Consider the following 15,429-nt stretch of genomic DNA (forward strand, 5'->3'; position numbering starts at 1 on the left):
ACGGACATAAAAGTCTTCCACAAATCCATCCTGGATTGGTTCCGATGTGGTTTGGGGACAAAGAGGAAGTCCCATATGGCCTCATCACACCAGGACTCTCTCTTGGCCTTGGACTCAAGCCTGACCTCCCATGGAGCGTAGGGATAGCCATACCCATACTCCAAGGCCACCTTCCTCTGTATCCACCATTGCATCCTGGAAAATCTGGGGCGAGTCTTCCGGTTTCCTCTCCCAGCTGGAGAAAATGGGGTCTCTTCTCTTTTGATGAGGGAGTCATAGGCCTCATTTTAATCCTGAGCCCAGGCATAGTTCTTGGGTGGGGTTAGATCTGGGACCCAATTGACATAGGCCTCACAGAACCCCAGATTCCTGGCGCACTCTCCTCACACCACAGAATCCCTAGTTTCCTCATCTGGCACATCAAGACTGGCTGGACCGCTCTGTTCTTCTGACTCCCAGTCCCATTCAGTCTCCTCCTCAGACTTCCAGACATCTAGTCCTTCCTCCAAGGACCCAAATTGATTCTGAAAACTAGGAGATACCACATGGATGACCCCGGCCTCTTCCTCGCTGCTCACACTCACACTAGCAGCCCCAGTCACCGCTGGCCATCTTTTGTCCTCTGCCTGTGTAAGAGCAGACTTTGTCTCTGCCGCTGCAGTCTTCCAATGCACCAGGTGGCCACTCCCCGGCCCGCACTACCTGCATGCATCCTGAATCAGACATTCGGGCCTCCTTCCATTTGCATGCTGGACCACTGTCAGTCTGCATGGTCTCCAGCTGCATCATGAACCGCAGCATTCCTTTTCCATGGCCCAGGAGGGGCCCCAACTCTGCAGCCAACAAGGCATGAGTGACCCCAGTCTCCTATGTCACACTCAACTTCTTGGGCCGACCTTCACTCCTCTCTGCCCGCAGCAGCAGATTGTCGCAATGCTCGCACTGGCCCAAGCTTGCACATGCATTGGTCACATTCAGACATTGAGGACATACCAGGCCCAAATGGGACACCATCCACACTCCTGTATCCCACTCTGGTACTCGCCATCTTGCTCCTCCACAGCCACACGCGGAGGTGGAAGTAACTTATAGACTTTCCTTCCCGCTCTCGATTGGCTGTGTGTGGGCAGCGTCTCCGCCCACATCTCCAGGTTGGCGGTGGCTCCTCCTGCCAGGCAGAACTTTCCAGCACAAGCTTTCCCGGGTGGTACAATAACCCTTCTGATGCCGCTCTCCCTTAGCTCAGCCTGCATTGAAGTTACTGTAAAGTGGACCGTGCCTCTCAGCTTGCACGCATCCACTCCTCTTACTTGTACCAGGGCTCCAACTGCGCCTTATCACTCTGAGCTAGCTGACCCTCTTTGCTTACTCTTCAGGGTTCTACTTGCCACCCCCTTTCTCACTGACTGTGTGTGCTGACCTTCTGTCCACTGACCTCACTGGAGTGGTCCCCTTCCTGAGCAGACCCATAGGCAAGCCCCTGTAAGATTCTGGTACCTCCGGTACCCTTAATCACCACTTTCTCTGTAATGCGTCCCACCTTTCTCTTCAGGTGGTACGCATATACCTTTTAGAACGATGATGTCACTGCTGAGCGCCGCAGAGCGGCTATTTCAACCGCCGGCGGTCTCACTCACATTGTTCGTTCAACCTGCCTTGTTATCCACATGCTTTCAAGCCTGTCTCTCGATCGGAAACCTCCAGCTATTCCCTTTACCTGGAGCAGACCGGAACCTCGCTACTGATCCCTGTATCTCGCTACCGGATCATTCCTTATCTACTGGACCTCTCTAAACTACTAACATTACAAGTGATAAGTACCCCGCAGGGGAACCCTCCATAACCTTATTGCACTATCTACCTATGCACATTAAGGACTGTTACTACCTATCCATACTATCCTATCATCTGCACTGTTACATAGATTGCTAGCTCTTGAGCCTACTACCATCTATCATCTGCACTGCTGCATAGATTGCTAGCTCTCCTGTCTACTACTATCTATCCTTGCACTGGGTTAGTCTATCCTGTATTTGTCATCTGCTGTCCTCACCACCTGTAAGCATACTCGATACTAACCTATCTGCATTCCTAAATACCATCTTGAACTCTCCTATACAAACCTATCAAGTGATTACCATCCTTGTCACTGTTCACACCTGTCCCTTCAGCACATCACCTTCATACTATCATATACATCCTATCACTCCAGGAACATCTCATTGAGTGTGTATATATCTGTATGTTGAAGCTGACAGGCCCACGGTGATGAGTCCTGGAGAGTTGGATCTGGTATTCAACACATCTCTACATGACTACTGAGTGGAGATTTTGCAGCTGCAAATCCAGCCTATACTAAAAATGCAGGAGCGTTACAGATTGAACGAACCTTAAAAATGGATTCAGCAGAATTACCCACTCAAGTGACACAATTAACACAACAAGTAAAAGCGTTAATACTTGCTCTGACTGACGTACAAGAAAAGAATCAGACTCTGACACAGCAGGTAACCCAGCTCTCACGGCTTACTGCTGTTCAGCCTCCTGAACCTAAAATAAACCCTCCTCTAGTGTTTACAGGTGATCGGAAAAAATTTTGTGAATTCAAAAACGCATGTCAATTGCTTTTTTTGTTAAAACCTCGTACATACCCCACTGATCAAATAAAAGTCTGTACCGTTATTTCATACTTGACGGGTGATCCACGGGCCTGGGCAGACTCTCTCTTTGAGAATAATGATCAGATTCTCAACACCTATTCCTTATTCCTAGCGGTACTCGCTAGTTTATACGATGACCCCAATAGGCAGAGTACTGCTGATATTCAGTTGAGGGCCTTAAAACAAGGAAGGAGACCTGTAGAAGACTTTGTATCTGAGTTCAAAAGATGGACCCTTGATTCAGGGTGGAATGACACATCTTTGCGAACTCAATTCAGACTCGGGTTATCGGAAGCTGTTAAAGACGAGCTCGCCCGAGCGGATTTACCTGGCACCTTGGAGGCCTTGATACAACTTAGTATCAACATCGACAGACGACTGCAAGAAAGAAGGGCTGAAAAGATGGGAATGCCATTGTCTAGTCCTTCTCAGATTTCGGCCGTTGACCCTACTCCCATGGATGTAGGAACCATACGCCCACCTTTAACGACTACTGAACGAGCTAGAAGAACATCCAGAAATCTCTGCATGTACTGCGCATCCTCGGATCATTTGATAAGCACCTGTCCCCTTGTCCGCAAAAAAGAGGGTGAGTGTTCACATGTCTTGCTGGGAGGATTAACGACTTCCTTTTCTAACCCCTATCTTTTTGTTCATTTAATATTACAGTGGCACCAAACTAGGATCACCACCAAGGCTATGGTCGACACTGGATCTTGTGGAAACTATATTGATACACGCTTTGTTACCTTAAATAAAATACCTATTATTTCAAAATCTAAGCCTGTTTCTGTTAGTTTCATTAATGGTATTCCACTGTCTTCTGGTCCAATCACCAACCAGACACAGGCACTCCTTGCCACTACCAACGAATCACATGTGGAGACCATCACCTTTGACATACTATCCTCACCCCATTTTCCTATTATTTTGGGACTTCCCTGGTTACACACACACCAACCAATCATAGATTGGAAAAAACGGACTTTGGTTTTCCCTTCTCACTATTGTGAGAATACGTGTAACCTCCCATCTTATGGGAAGATTCTGTCTGTGGTGTCAGATGAAATTGCACCACTATGCTATCAGGATCTGTCCGAAGTGTTCCTTGAGAAAAATGCTCAAGTGTTGCCTCCCCATAGGGATTACGATTGCACTATCGATCTACTCCCTAACAGAAAATTGCCTTTCGGTCATGTTTATCCCCTTTCACAGGATGAACTTTCTCATCTCAAGGAATACTTGGATGAGAATTTGACAAAAGGGATCATTAGACCCTCTACTTCTTCCACTGCTGCAGGACTTTTCTTTGTCCGCAATAAGGATTCCAGTCTCAGGCCTATTATCGATTATAGGCAATTAAACACAATTACGATAAAGGATCGTTATCCTTTGCCGCTCATCCCTGAACTTATTGAACAGGTGCGTGGGGCTACTTATTTCACCAAATTAGACCTGAAAGGGGCATACAACCTAATCCGAATCCGTGACGGGGATGAGTGGAAAACAGCATTCAGAACCAGATATGGACTATTCGAATACCTTGTGATGCCATTCGGGCTATGTAATGCTCCCGCAGCTTTCCAAAGATTCATAAACGACATCTTTAGAGACTTACTTGATGTCTGTGTTGTAGTATACCTAGACGATATACTTATTTATTCTCGATCTATGCCTGAACACATAAAACATGTAAGACTTGTGTTGTCCAGACTGCTCTCACACAGACTATATGTGAAATTAAAAAAATGTCTATTTCATAAAGAAGAAATATTATTTCTAGGATACTTCATATCCAAAACTGGAATTAAGATGGATATGAGTAAGATATCCTGTATTCTAGACTGGCCTATACCAACAACTCGTAAGGCCCTACAGCGATTCCTTGGATTCTCGAACTTCTATAGGAAGTTCATCAAGAACTTTTCCGCTATTGTGAGACCTCTCACACAACTGACAAGTATAAAAAAAACCATTCAAATGGTCAGAAGAAGCAAATCAAGCTTTCTGCTTGTTAAAATCAAGCTTTACTTCTGCTCCCATACTACGCCATCCAGACCCATCCCTCCAATATATTCTAGAGGTAGATGCGTCAAATATGGCAGTAGGAGCAGTTCTCTCCCAACGACCAACAAACACTTCATCACTCCACCCAGTTGCTTTCTTTTCAAAATCACTAAGCAGCCCAGAGGTGAATTACCCAGTGGGTGAAAAGGAGTTGCTTGCCATAAAACTGGCACTGGAGAATTGGCGACATCTGCTCGAAGGTACCCAGTTACCAATACTCATATATACAGATCATAAAAACCTTCAATACCTCCAGACTAACAAGACTCTCTCCCACCGGCATGTACGATGGTCATTATTCTTTTTAAGATTTAATTTCCTAGTGACCTACACGCCTGCAGACAAAAATAAAAAAGCGGATGCGCTATCACGATTAACCGAAGATAACTGCGCCGAAATCCCTTCCATTCCCATAATACCCTATGAACGCATTATTGGTGTTGTCCGTTCCTTGAAGGAAGAGATTTTGCACAGTATAAGAATGGATTCACCTCCACCACAACTAAGTACTGATGCAGAAGGCTTCCTCTATTACAATGACAAACTCTACATACCCCCTACTATGCGCACCAAGATCTTGGAGTTATCGCATGATGTGCCCATGGCAGGACATATGGCTATAACGAAAACCTTTAATTTGCTCACCAGGCAGTTTTGGTGGCCTGATATGAAGACGTCTGTACAAAAATTTGTTTCTTCATGTGACATCTGTGCAAGGTCCAAAATTGACACTACAAAACCATCTGGACTACTTTGTAGTCTACCAATACCCCAGGTTCCATGGCAAGTTGTGTCCTTAGATTTCATAGTAGAACTACCACCCTCTAAAGCAGGCGTGGGGAACCTTTTTTCTACCAAGGGCCATTTGGATTTTTGTAACATCATTCGGGGGCCGTACAAAATGTATGCATAAATGTAATAGGCATTGCTTTGCGGCAAAAAACGCTGTAAAAAATTGCGTGACTTTGAGGTCACAAAAGCGTGAAAGGGGCCTTCAGTAATCAAGGTATAGTGTGCCCCCTTTCAATGCAGACTGACCACAGCGTGCCCCCCTTTCAATGCAGACTGACCACAGCGTGCCCCCCTTTCAATGCAGACTGACCACAGCGTGCCCCCCTTTCAATGCAGACTGACCACAGCGTGCCCCCCTTTCAATGCAGACTGACCACAGCGTGCCCCCCTTTCAATGCAGAGTGACCACAGCGTACCCCCTTTCAATGCAGAGTGACCACAGCATGCCCCCTTTCAATGCGGAGTGCCCACAGCGTGCCCCCTTTCATTGCGGAGTGCCCACAGCGTGCCCCCTTTCAATGCGGAGTGCCTACAGCGTGCCCCCTTTCAATGCGGAGTGCCCACAGCGTGCCCCCTTTCAATGCGAAGTGCCCACAGCATGCCCCCTTTCATTGCGGAGTGCCCACAGCGTGCCCCCTTTCAATGTGGAGTGCCTACAGCGTGCCCCCTTTCAATGTGGACTGCCCACACAGTGCCCCCTTTCAATGCGGAGTGCCCTGAGCGTGCCCCCTTTCAGTGCGGAGTGCCCACAGCATGCCCCCTTTCAATGCGGAGTGCCCAGAGCGTGCCCCCTTTCAATGCGGAGTGCCCAGAGCGTGCCCCCTTTCAATGCGGAGTGCCCAGAGCGTGCCCCCTTTCAATGCGGAGTGCCCCCAGCCTGCCCCCTTTCAATGCGGAGTGCCCACAGCGTGCCCCCTTTCAATGCAGAGTGCCCACAGCGTGCCCCCTTTCAATGCGGAGTGCCCACAGCATGCCCCCTTTCAATGCGGAGTGCCCACAGCGCGCCCCCTTTCAATGTGGAGTGCCCACAGCGCGCCCCCTTTCAATGCGGAGTGCCCACAGCGTGCCCCCTTTCAATGCGGAGTGCCCACAGCGCGCCCCCTTTCAATGCGGAGTGCCCAAAGCGCGCCCCCTTTCAATGCGGAGTGCCCATAGCGTGCCCCCTTTCAATGCGGAGTGCCCACAGCGTGCCCCCTTTCAATGCGGAGTGCCCACAGCGTGCCCCCTTTCAATGCGGAGTGCCCACAGCGTGCCCCCTTTCAATGCAGAGTGCCCACAGCGTGCCCCCTTTCAATGCGGAGTGCCCAGAGCGTGCCCCCTTTCAATGCGGAGTGCCCACAGTGTGCCCCCTTTCAATGGGGAGTGACCACAGCGTGCCCCCTTTCAGTGCGGAGTGCCCACAGAGTGCCCCCTTTCAATGCGGAGTGCCCACAGTGTGCCCCCTTTCAATGCAGAGTGCCCACAGCGTGCCCCCTTTCAATGCGGAGTGCCCACAGCGTGCCCCCTTTCAATGCGGAGTGCCCACAGCGTGCCCCCTTTCAATGTGGAGTGCCCAGAGCGTGCCCCCTTTCAATGTGGAGTGCCCAGAGCGTGCCCCCTTTCAATGCAGAGTGTCCACGGCGTGCCCCCTTTCAATGCGGAGTGCCCAGAGCGTGCCCCCTTTCAATGCGGAGTGCCCACAGTGTGCCCCCTTTCAATGGGGAGTGACCACAGCGTGCCCCCTTTCAATGCGGAGTGCCCACAGCGCGCCCCCTTTCAATGCGGAGTGCCCAAAGCGCGCCCCCTTTCAATGCGGAGTGCCCACAGCCTGCCCCCTTTCAATGCGGAGTGCCCACAGCGTGCCCCCTTTCAATGCGGAGTGCCCACAGCGTGCCCCCTTTCAATGCGGAGTGCCCATAGCGTGCCCCCTTTCAATGCGGAGTGCCCACAGCGTGCCCCCTTTCAATGCAGAGTGCCCACAGCGTGCCCCCTTTCAATGCGGAGTGCCCAGAGCGTGCCCCCTTTCAATGCGGAGTGACCACAGTGTGCCCCCTTTCAATGGGGAGTGACCACAGCGTGCCCCCTTTCAGTGCGGAGTGCCCACAGAGTGCCCCCTTTCAATGTGGAGTGCCCAGAGCGTGCCCCCTTTCAATGCGGAGTGCCCACAGCGTGCCCCCTTTCAATGTGGAGTGCCCAGAGCGTGCCCCCTTTCAATGTGGAGTGCCCACAGCGTGCCCCTTTCAATGTGGAGTGCCCAGAGCGTGCCCCCTTTCAATATGGAGTGCCCACAGCGTGCCCCCTTTCAATGCGGAGTGCCCACAGCCTGCCCCCTTTCAATGCGGAGTGCCCACAGCGTGCCCCCTTTCAATGCGGAGTGCCCACAGCGTGCCCCCTTTCAATGCGGAGTGCCCACAGCGCGCCCCCTTTCAATGTGGAGTGCCCAGAGCGTGCCCCCTTTCAATGTGGAGTGCCCAGAGCATGCCCCCTTTCAATGTGGAGTGCCCAGAGCGTGCCCCCTTTCAATGTGGAGTGCCCAGAGTGTGCCCCCTTTCAATGCGGAGTGCCCACAGCCTGCCCCCTTTCAATGCGGAGTGCCCACAGCCTGAACAGCGTACCAAGCCCCAGTGCACTTCACTTACCTGTTTTAGCGGCGGCTTCCTCTTCAGTCCCCGCGTCTCTTCGAGTCCTCCCGCGTCCCACCTCCTCCTCGGCCAATGGCATTGGCCGAGGAGGAGGAGGATCTGTGAGACAGTAGCGAATTTTCATTCGCTATTGTCACACAAATGGGCGGGCTCGAGGCGCACTGCTCTGTGCCTCGGGTCCAGCCTTTTCGGAGATTCACAGTGTCAGAACTGAGCCATTGGCTCCTTCTGACACAGCGGCACGGGGGGGCGGACAAAACGATCGTGCGGGCCGCATGCGGCCCGCGGGCCGGAGGTTCCCCACCCCTGCTCTAAAGGATTTAATACCATCCTAGTGTCAGTGGACCACTTGACAAAGATGGCACATTTCATTGCTATCCGTAGACTACCTTCATCTAAACAAACAGTGGAACTACTGATGAAACATGTGTTTAAGTTGCATGGAATTCCAAAAACTCTTTTGTCCGACCGTGGTTCACAATTCATCTCTAAATTTTGGCAAGCACTTTGTCAAATTTTACGCATTGAGCGAAAGCTCACTTCTCCCTACCATCCTCAGACTAACGGACAGACTGAAAGAGTCAACCAGTGCATTGAGCAATATCTACGTTGCTACACATCATACTTGCAGGATGATTGGGTGGATCTCCTTCCTCTAGCAGAATTTGCTTACAACAACGCAACCCACAGTACTACGAAGCAAAGTCCGTTCTACTTGAACTATGGGTTTCATCCCACTCTTCTTCCACCACGCATCCTGCCATCGAGTAACCCAGTAGCCTCGGATTACCTTACCCAAATAAAAGACTCTTTGGGTTTACTCAATACCACTATATCACACGCTCACAGTCAGCAAAAAAAGTACTACGACCTTCTCCTCAGTATGCTATTGGGGACCTTGTTTGGCTATCGACAAAGAACTTAAGATTAAAAATCCCTAGCAAGAAGCTTGGACCTTTATTTTTGGGACCCTTCCCAATTAAAAAACTTATCGGAAAAGCTGCAGTACAGCTCACCCTACCAGCAGATCTCAAGATCCATCCCATCTTTCATGTGTCGCTACTGAAGCCCCATGTTCCTAACCAAGGAATAAGGCCTACCATCTTGCCTCCACCTCAATACAAGTTGAAGGCGGAGAAGAGTATGAGATCAAGGAAATTTTGGATTCTCGCATCCATAGAGGAAGACTTCAGTATCTCATAAGATGGAAGAACTATGGACCCCAAGACGACACCTGGCTAGATACCTCTGATATTCATGCGCCTAGACTTATACGGAACTTTCACTCGAAACACCCAGAGAAACCTGTCCTATAGGCCTTCCGGAGCCGGCCTTAAGGGGGGGGGGGGTACTGTAAGATTCTGGTACCTCCGGTACCCTTAATCACCACTTTCTCTGTAATGCGTCCCACCTTTCTCTTCAGGTGGTACGCATATACCTTCAAGAACGATGATGTCACTGCTGAGCGCCGCAGAGCGGCTATTTCAACCGCCGGCGGTCTCACTCACATTGTTCGTTCAACCTGCCTTGTTATCCACATGCTTTCAAGCCTGTCTCTCAATCGGAACCTCCAGCTATTCCCTTTACCTGGAGCAGACCGGAACCTCGCTACTGATCCCTGTATCTCGCTACCGGATCATTCCTTATCTACTGGACCTCTCTAAACTACTAACATTACAAGTGATAAGTACCCCGCAGGGGAACCCTCCATAACCTTATTGCACTATCTACCTATGCACATTAAGGACTGTTACTACCTATCCATACTATCCTATCATCTGCACTGTTACATAGATTGCTAGCTCTTGAGCCTACTACCATCTATCATCTGCACTGCTGCATAGATTGCTAGCTCTCCTGTCTACTACTATCTATCCTTGCACTGGGTTAGTCTATCCTGTATTTGTCATCTGCTGTCCTCACCACCTGTTAGCATACTCGATACTAACCTATCTGCATTCCTAAATACCATCTTGAACTCTCCTATACAAACCTATCAAGTGATTACCATCCTTGTCACTGTTCACACCTGTCCCTTCAGCACATCACCTTCATACTATCATATACATCCTATCACTCCAGGAACATCTCATTGAGTGTGTATATATCTGTATGTTGAAGCTGACAGGCCCACAGTGATGAGTCCTGGAGAGTTGGATCTGGTATTCAACACATCTCTACATGACTACTGAGTGGAGATTTTGCAGCTGCAAATCCAGCCTATACTAAAAACGCAGGAGTGTTACAGCCCCTGGTACTCATGGACACTGTTTTTTCCATGTATCTCTGCCTTTAGCTCCACTATCAGTTTCTCCAGGACCTTTATGGCTCAGCTCCACACCTGGCTCACCAGGCCGACTGCCTGTGACCACTTTCCTCAGCATACAGAAGTAGAGACAGCAGTCGCCCTCCTCCTGGGACTCTGCTTTCCACCAAAGACCAGCCTGCCTCATGAGCTATCGGCTTTTCAGGTCAATCCCAGGATGCACTGCAGTGGTGCCCTCCCACTGGGACTCCCACAAAAACCTGTGCATTATTGGCCAGGTTTCTTCCACTGTTCAACATGCCTCCCTATTGGATGCAGTGGGGACAAATTAATGCACACTGAGCACAGAGAGCAGGCCTAACTAAAAGATCAGGCTCCCCTGATAAGCAGACAGAGCAAAACAAATGCTTTACCTAGCACCTGTCTAGGAGGGTGCTACAATAATGTAAGGAGGACTCTGATGTAAGGGGGTGGGGGCTCTAATGGGGGCACCGATGTAATGGGGAATTCTGATGGGGGGGGGCTGATGTAAAAGGGGGTCATTTATTTATAAAGCTGATCTTCTACGTCCCGCAAATCATACTTTGTGACCCTGGGGAGTTTGGAGGCCCCTGCTCTATTATTCTATCCAAAACAAAAACCTTAGGCAGTTCCACTTTTTTTTTCATTATACAGTAGATTCCCTGTAAAATTCATAGTGATATTGTAACTAAAAAAAAGACCAAAAGAGCTTTTCAAAATTAAAAAAATGACCACAATTCTATTTTTTAGAAACCTCTATGAATGTGACTACAAAATGCCAGATTGGGACCTCTCTTCCCTTCCCTAGTGGTTATTTCCTGAACAACCAATGGTTCCCCTCACACTGCAATCTTTCTTCCTTTGAGCCCTTGTTAAACATAAGTAAATGTTTGGCTGGCAAAATGATATATTTGATGGGCGATTCAACACTCCGCCAATGGATAGAATTCTTCCCGAAATTCATAAAGAGTAAGTATGAACGCTGGGTTTTGAAATTTGAAAGCATAACCCCAGGGAACATGTGACTTAAATAAGGAGCTTCAAATAGTCTTCCAGTGGCACATTATCAGAAAGTCTACTTAATTTGCCCTAATATTTGTTCAGCTTTAATTGTGCAAGCACTCGTGTTTGCTATTTGGGCAGCACTGCAGCTTTTTGTCGAAAGGTTCTCTGCCATGCAACTTACCTTTCAGGTTAAAGCACAGTTGTATAAAGTACTCGAAACCCATACTTGAGTAAAAGTACAAGTGTTCGATCAAAAAGTGACTTGAGTAGAAGTGGAAGTGCTCGATCAAAAAGTGACTTGAGTAGAAGTACTAAAGTATTCAACATTTTTTGTACTTAAGTATTGCAAGTAGCTTTTTTTTTAATTTTGCTACTCAAGTACTGAAAGTAAAAGTACCAGTAGTTTTGAAAAAAAATTGCTACTCAAGTACTGAAAGTAAAAGTACAAGTACTGTGTTATGTAGTTATTAAAGAAAGAAGTCAAAAGTTTGAACATCATATTGTTTTTTATTATTTCAAATGCAGCTTTTATTTATACATACAGTAGCTCTTATTTTCGTATGCGCTAATAATACACATGTTTTGAGCTTCATGAAACCTGCCATCTACTGTTCTGACAGTGGTAATTTTTATAATTGTAATGAGTAACTATGCAGCACAAAAAAAAATTATCAGAGTAGAAGTATTGAAATCATCGAAAAAATGTAGTGAAAGTGGAAGTAGGAGAAAAAAATTCTACTTTAGGAAAGTACAGATACCGCCTTTCGGTACTTAAGTACAGTAGTGAAGTAGTTCTACTTAGTTACTATACATCTCTGGGTTAAAGTGATATTAAAGTCTCTTTTTTTTTTTTTTTTTGGGGGGGGTAAAATTAACAACCCTGTTATACTTACCTGCTCTGTGCAGTGGTTTTGCATAAACCGATAGGGGAGGGACTGGGAAGACCACATAACATCAGCATCATCAATAACCTTGGAGACAGCTAAGAGCAGACATTCCCCTCTTCCTCCTCCTGCTACAGGCCAATTAAAGAAATGTTGCTAAGAAGGATTAACGTGCAGCTTCCTGGGCCAGGGGCACCTATATTAAAGCTGGAAAGAAATCAGGGACTGTTTCTATTAATCATGGATGAAAATGGAGACAATATTTTCACAGGGATGTCTGGTCACCCTATTTCAGGGTCTATCCATATCTAAACATGTGTGTAGAGATGCATTGTTTGGTAGCGTTAGGCAGGTGCATTGTCATGTGTCGATGTGCATTTCCTTGTGCCTTGAGGTTCATTATTGGCACTCATTGACAAGCATTGATGCGTGTTTCCAATACATTTTTTGAGTTAGGACCATTAGACCAAGGCTTGGTAATGCCTGTTGTTAATGCATCAAAACTATTATATGCATTTTAATGTGTTGCCATTGACTTTAATAGGCCTCCCCATATCAAAATACTGAAATGTTATATTTTTCAAAGCGCACTGCACTGCAGAACAGAGATGAAATCAGGCACTATTTTTAATATAGGGAACTTTAGACATGCATTTTGACATGTTGCAATTAACCACTTGACTGCCGACAGTAATCCTACTAGGCCTACGTCGCTGGACTCCTAGTGGTCTCGGCAGCGGGAGTCGGGCCGGAGGAGGAGAGGCGGTGATCGTCGGGGAAAGTGTGAGAAGACCCGCCTGCTTATGTAAACAAAGCAGGCGAATCTTCTCAGTGACAGACAAGGAGAGATCACAGGATTCAGCATCTGCGATCTCTGTCTGTGTCACAGAACCCCCCCACACATCAATAAGCATGAGGCATACATTTAACCCTTTGATCACCCATAGGGTTAACCCCTTCCCTGCCAGTGTCATTATTACAGTAACAGTGCATATTTATAGCACTGATTATTGTAGTAATGTCACTGGTCCCCCCAAAAGTGTCAAAAATGTCAGTTAGGGGTCCAATCTGTCCGCCGCAATGTCGCAGTCCCGCAAAAAATTGCAGATCGCCACCATTACTAGTAAAAAAAACACAATAAAAATGACATAAATCTTTCAAGTAGTTAGTAAACGCGATAACTTTTGCGCAAACCAATCAAAATACGCTTATTGCAATTTTTTTTACCCAAAAATATGTAGCAGAAAACAAATTGGCCTAAAATGTTAAAAAATTTAGATTTTTAAATTTTTTTTTTGGAAATGTTATATAGCAGAAGGTGAAAAATATTGTTTTTTTTCTTCAAAATTGTCGCTCTTTTTGTTTATAGCGCAAAAATTAAAAATCGCACAGGTGATCAAATACCACCAAAAGAAAGCTATTTGTGGGGAAAAAAGGACGTCAATTTTATTTGGGTACAGCGTTGCACGACCATGTAATTGTCCGTTAAAATACGCAGTGACGAATCGCAAAATAGGGCCTGGACAGGAAGGGGGTCAAATCTTCCGGTCTTAAAGTGGTTAAAACGCAATAGTGTAAATGGGCCCTCCCTCTCATACTTAGCCTGCAGTGGCCAGTTGGAGTTTCCAACATGATGAAATACTACACAGCAGCATAAAGCTCCCAATTCACCTTGCTTCATTCCTAGTATGGATGTCCCCTTCTGGGTACTCGTGAAGCTCCCCCATTGTGGCCCTTCTGTGTCTCCCCCATCACATAGCCCCCTTATCCTCCACAGTTTAAGAATCTGGAACTTTGTCTCCTTTTCTTCCTCTTCTCCCTCTTCTCAGCAACTTTCTTTTCCCACCAGGCCTGGAACAGCAGGGAGCATTTTCCTGGTGGTAGTCTCACAGCTTCACGCAGGTCCATCACTTTTTCATGTCCTCCACATTTCCTTCATGGTCCTCCATCCAGGAGATTCATGAGGCACTTCCTGCTGATTTCTTTTGCTAGGTTCAACTCTGCCACTGGCTGTCTTCCTTGAGACGCAATTCCTCCTATTCCTTTCAAACCATGGCTTTCGAACATACCTGCCAACAATCTCCTGGTTCCCCAGGCACTATATTTTTGATCTATTCTTCCCTGAATGCTATTGATCCTCCTACCTCCTATGGATCCAGTTGGGATCGAAATCTGGGAACCTCTATCAACCCCGAGGAATGGAGCAAGGCTTGGTCTGTCATAGCTAAATGTTTTTTTCAATACGATGTTGCAAGTAGCCTATAAGGTCCTTTTGAGGCAGTACTGGGTCCTGGCCTGTATTGCAGGTTTTAACCCATCATACAGTGATAGGTGCTTTAGGGGCTGCAGCCAACACAGTGATGCACTTCATATCTGGTGGTCCTGCCCAAGTCTAACGAGGCTTGGGTCCCTATACAGCCTATTCCATGTACCTATCCATAAAGACTCTAAACTTGCCCTTCTGCATTGCACAATTCAGGGCCTATTCTCGTCTCAGCAGACGCTTGCAACTTACCTGTTCATTGCTGCCAAACTCATTATAGCTAAGACCTGGTAGACACTTTCTGTATTGTTTGCAGCAGGGACGAGCAGCCTGACCACCATGATGATGAAAAAATGTCCAATATTTTGCATGATTCCCACACTAAATTTCTGAAAGTGTGGGCCCGCTGGTGGCGGTATACTCTTCCTACCCTGAATCCGACCAGTCTGGGTGTCTTATAATTGTTTACATTTCTACCTAAACCTACAGGACCTCTTCTCCCTACCCTTCCCTCTATTTCCCAAATTTTCCTTTTTTGGAACCACTCTCGCCTTTCCCTCATTCAGTTGTTTTTGTGCCTTTTTTTTTGTTCTCTCTCCTTTCCCCCTCCTCTTCTTTGGTGACCGGCTTGTCCCTCTTGCTTCCTCATGCTATGCCCCCAGGCCTTCAGGCTTTGGCAACTTATGTGGACCTACGGCTCCTTCCTCAAGGTTGTTTAGTTGATGTTTTGCTTTACTAAAATGTTTAGTTGCACAAGATATCACCAATACCTATATGTCCTGTTTCCTGTTCATGGTTTTATACCCCTGTGTGGGTGATCAGCTGTCATGTTATTTAGACGTGCAACAAT

General features: G+C 47.3%; 1 protein-coding gene across 1 annotated transcript in view; it reads left to right on the forward strand.

Moving 5' to 3' along the window:
* LOC309567068 (NXPE family member 1-like) overlaps positions 1–15,429 on the forward strand; it is a gene marked incomplete at both ends in the record, with an annotated part of 48,048 nt that overhangs the window by 12,532 nt on the left and 20,087 nt on the right. The window contains one exon of the mRNA XM_082272390.1: positions 11,178–11,396. Coding sequence (XP_082128516.1) covers positions 11,178–11,396 — 219 coding nt within the window. The remainder of the gene's footprint in view (positions 1–11,177; positions 11,397–15,429) is intronic.

The sequence above is a fragment of the Pelophylax lessonae genome (genome assembly GCF_965119305.1).
Source record: "Pelophylax lessonae genome assembly, chromosome: 11".
In the NCBI taxonomy this organism is placed as follows: Eukaryota; Metazoa; Chordata; class Amphibia; order Anura; family Ranidae; genus Pelophylax; species Pelophylax lessonae.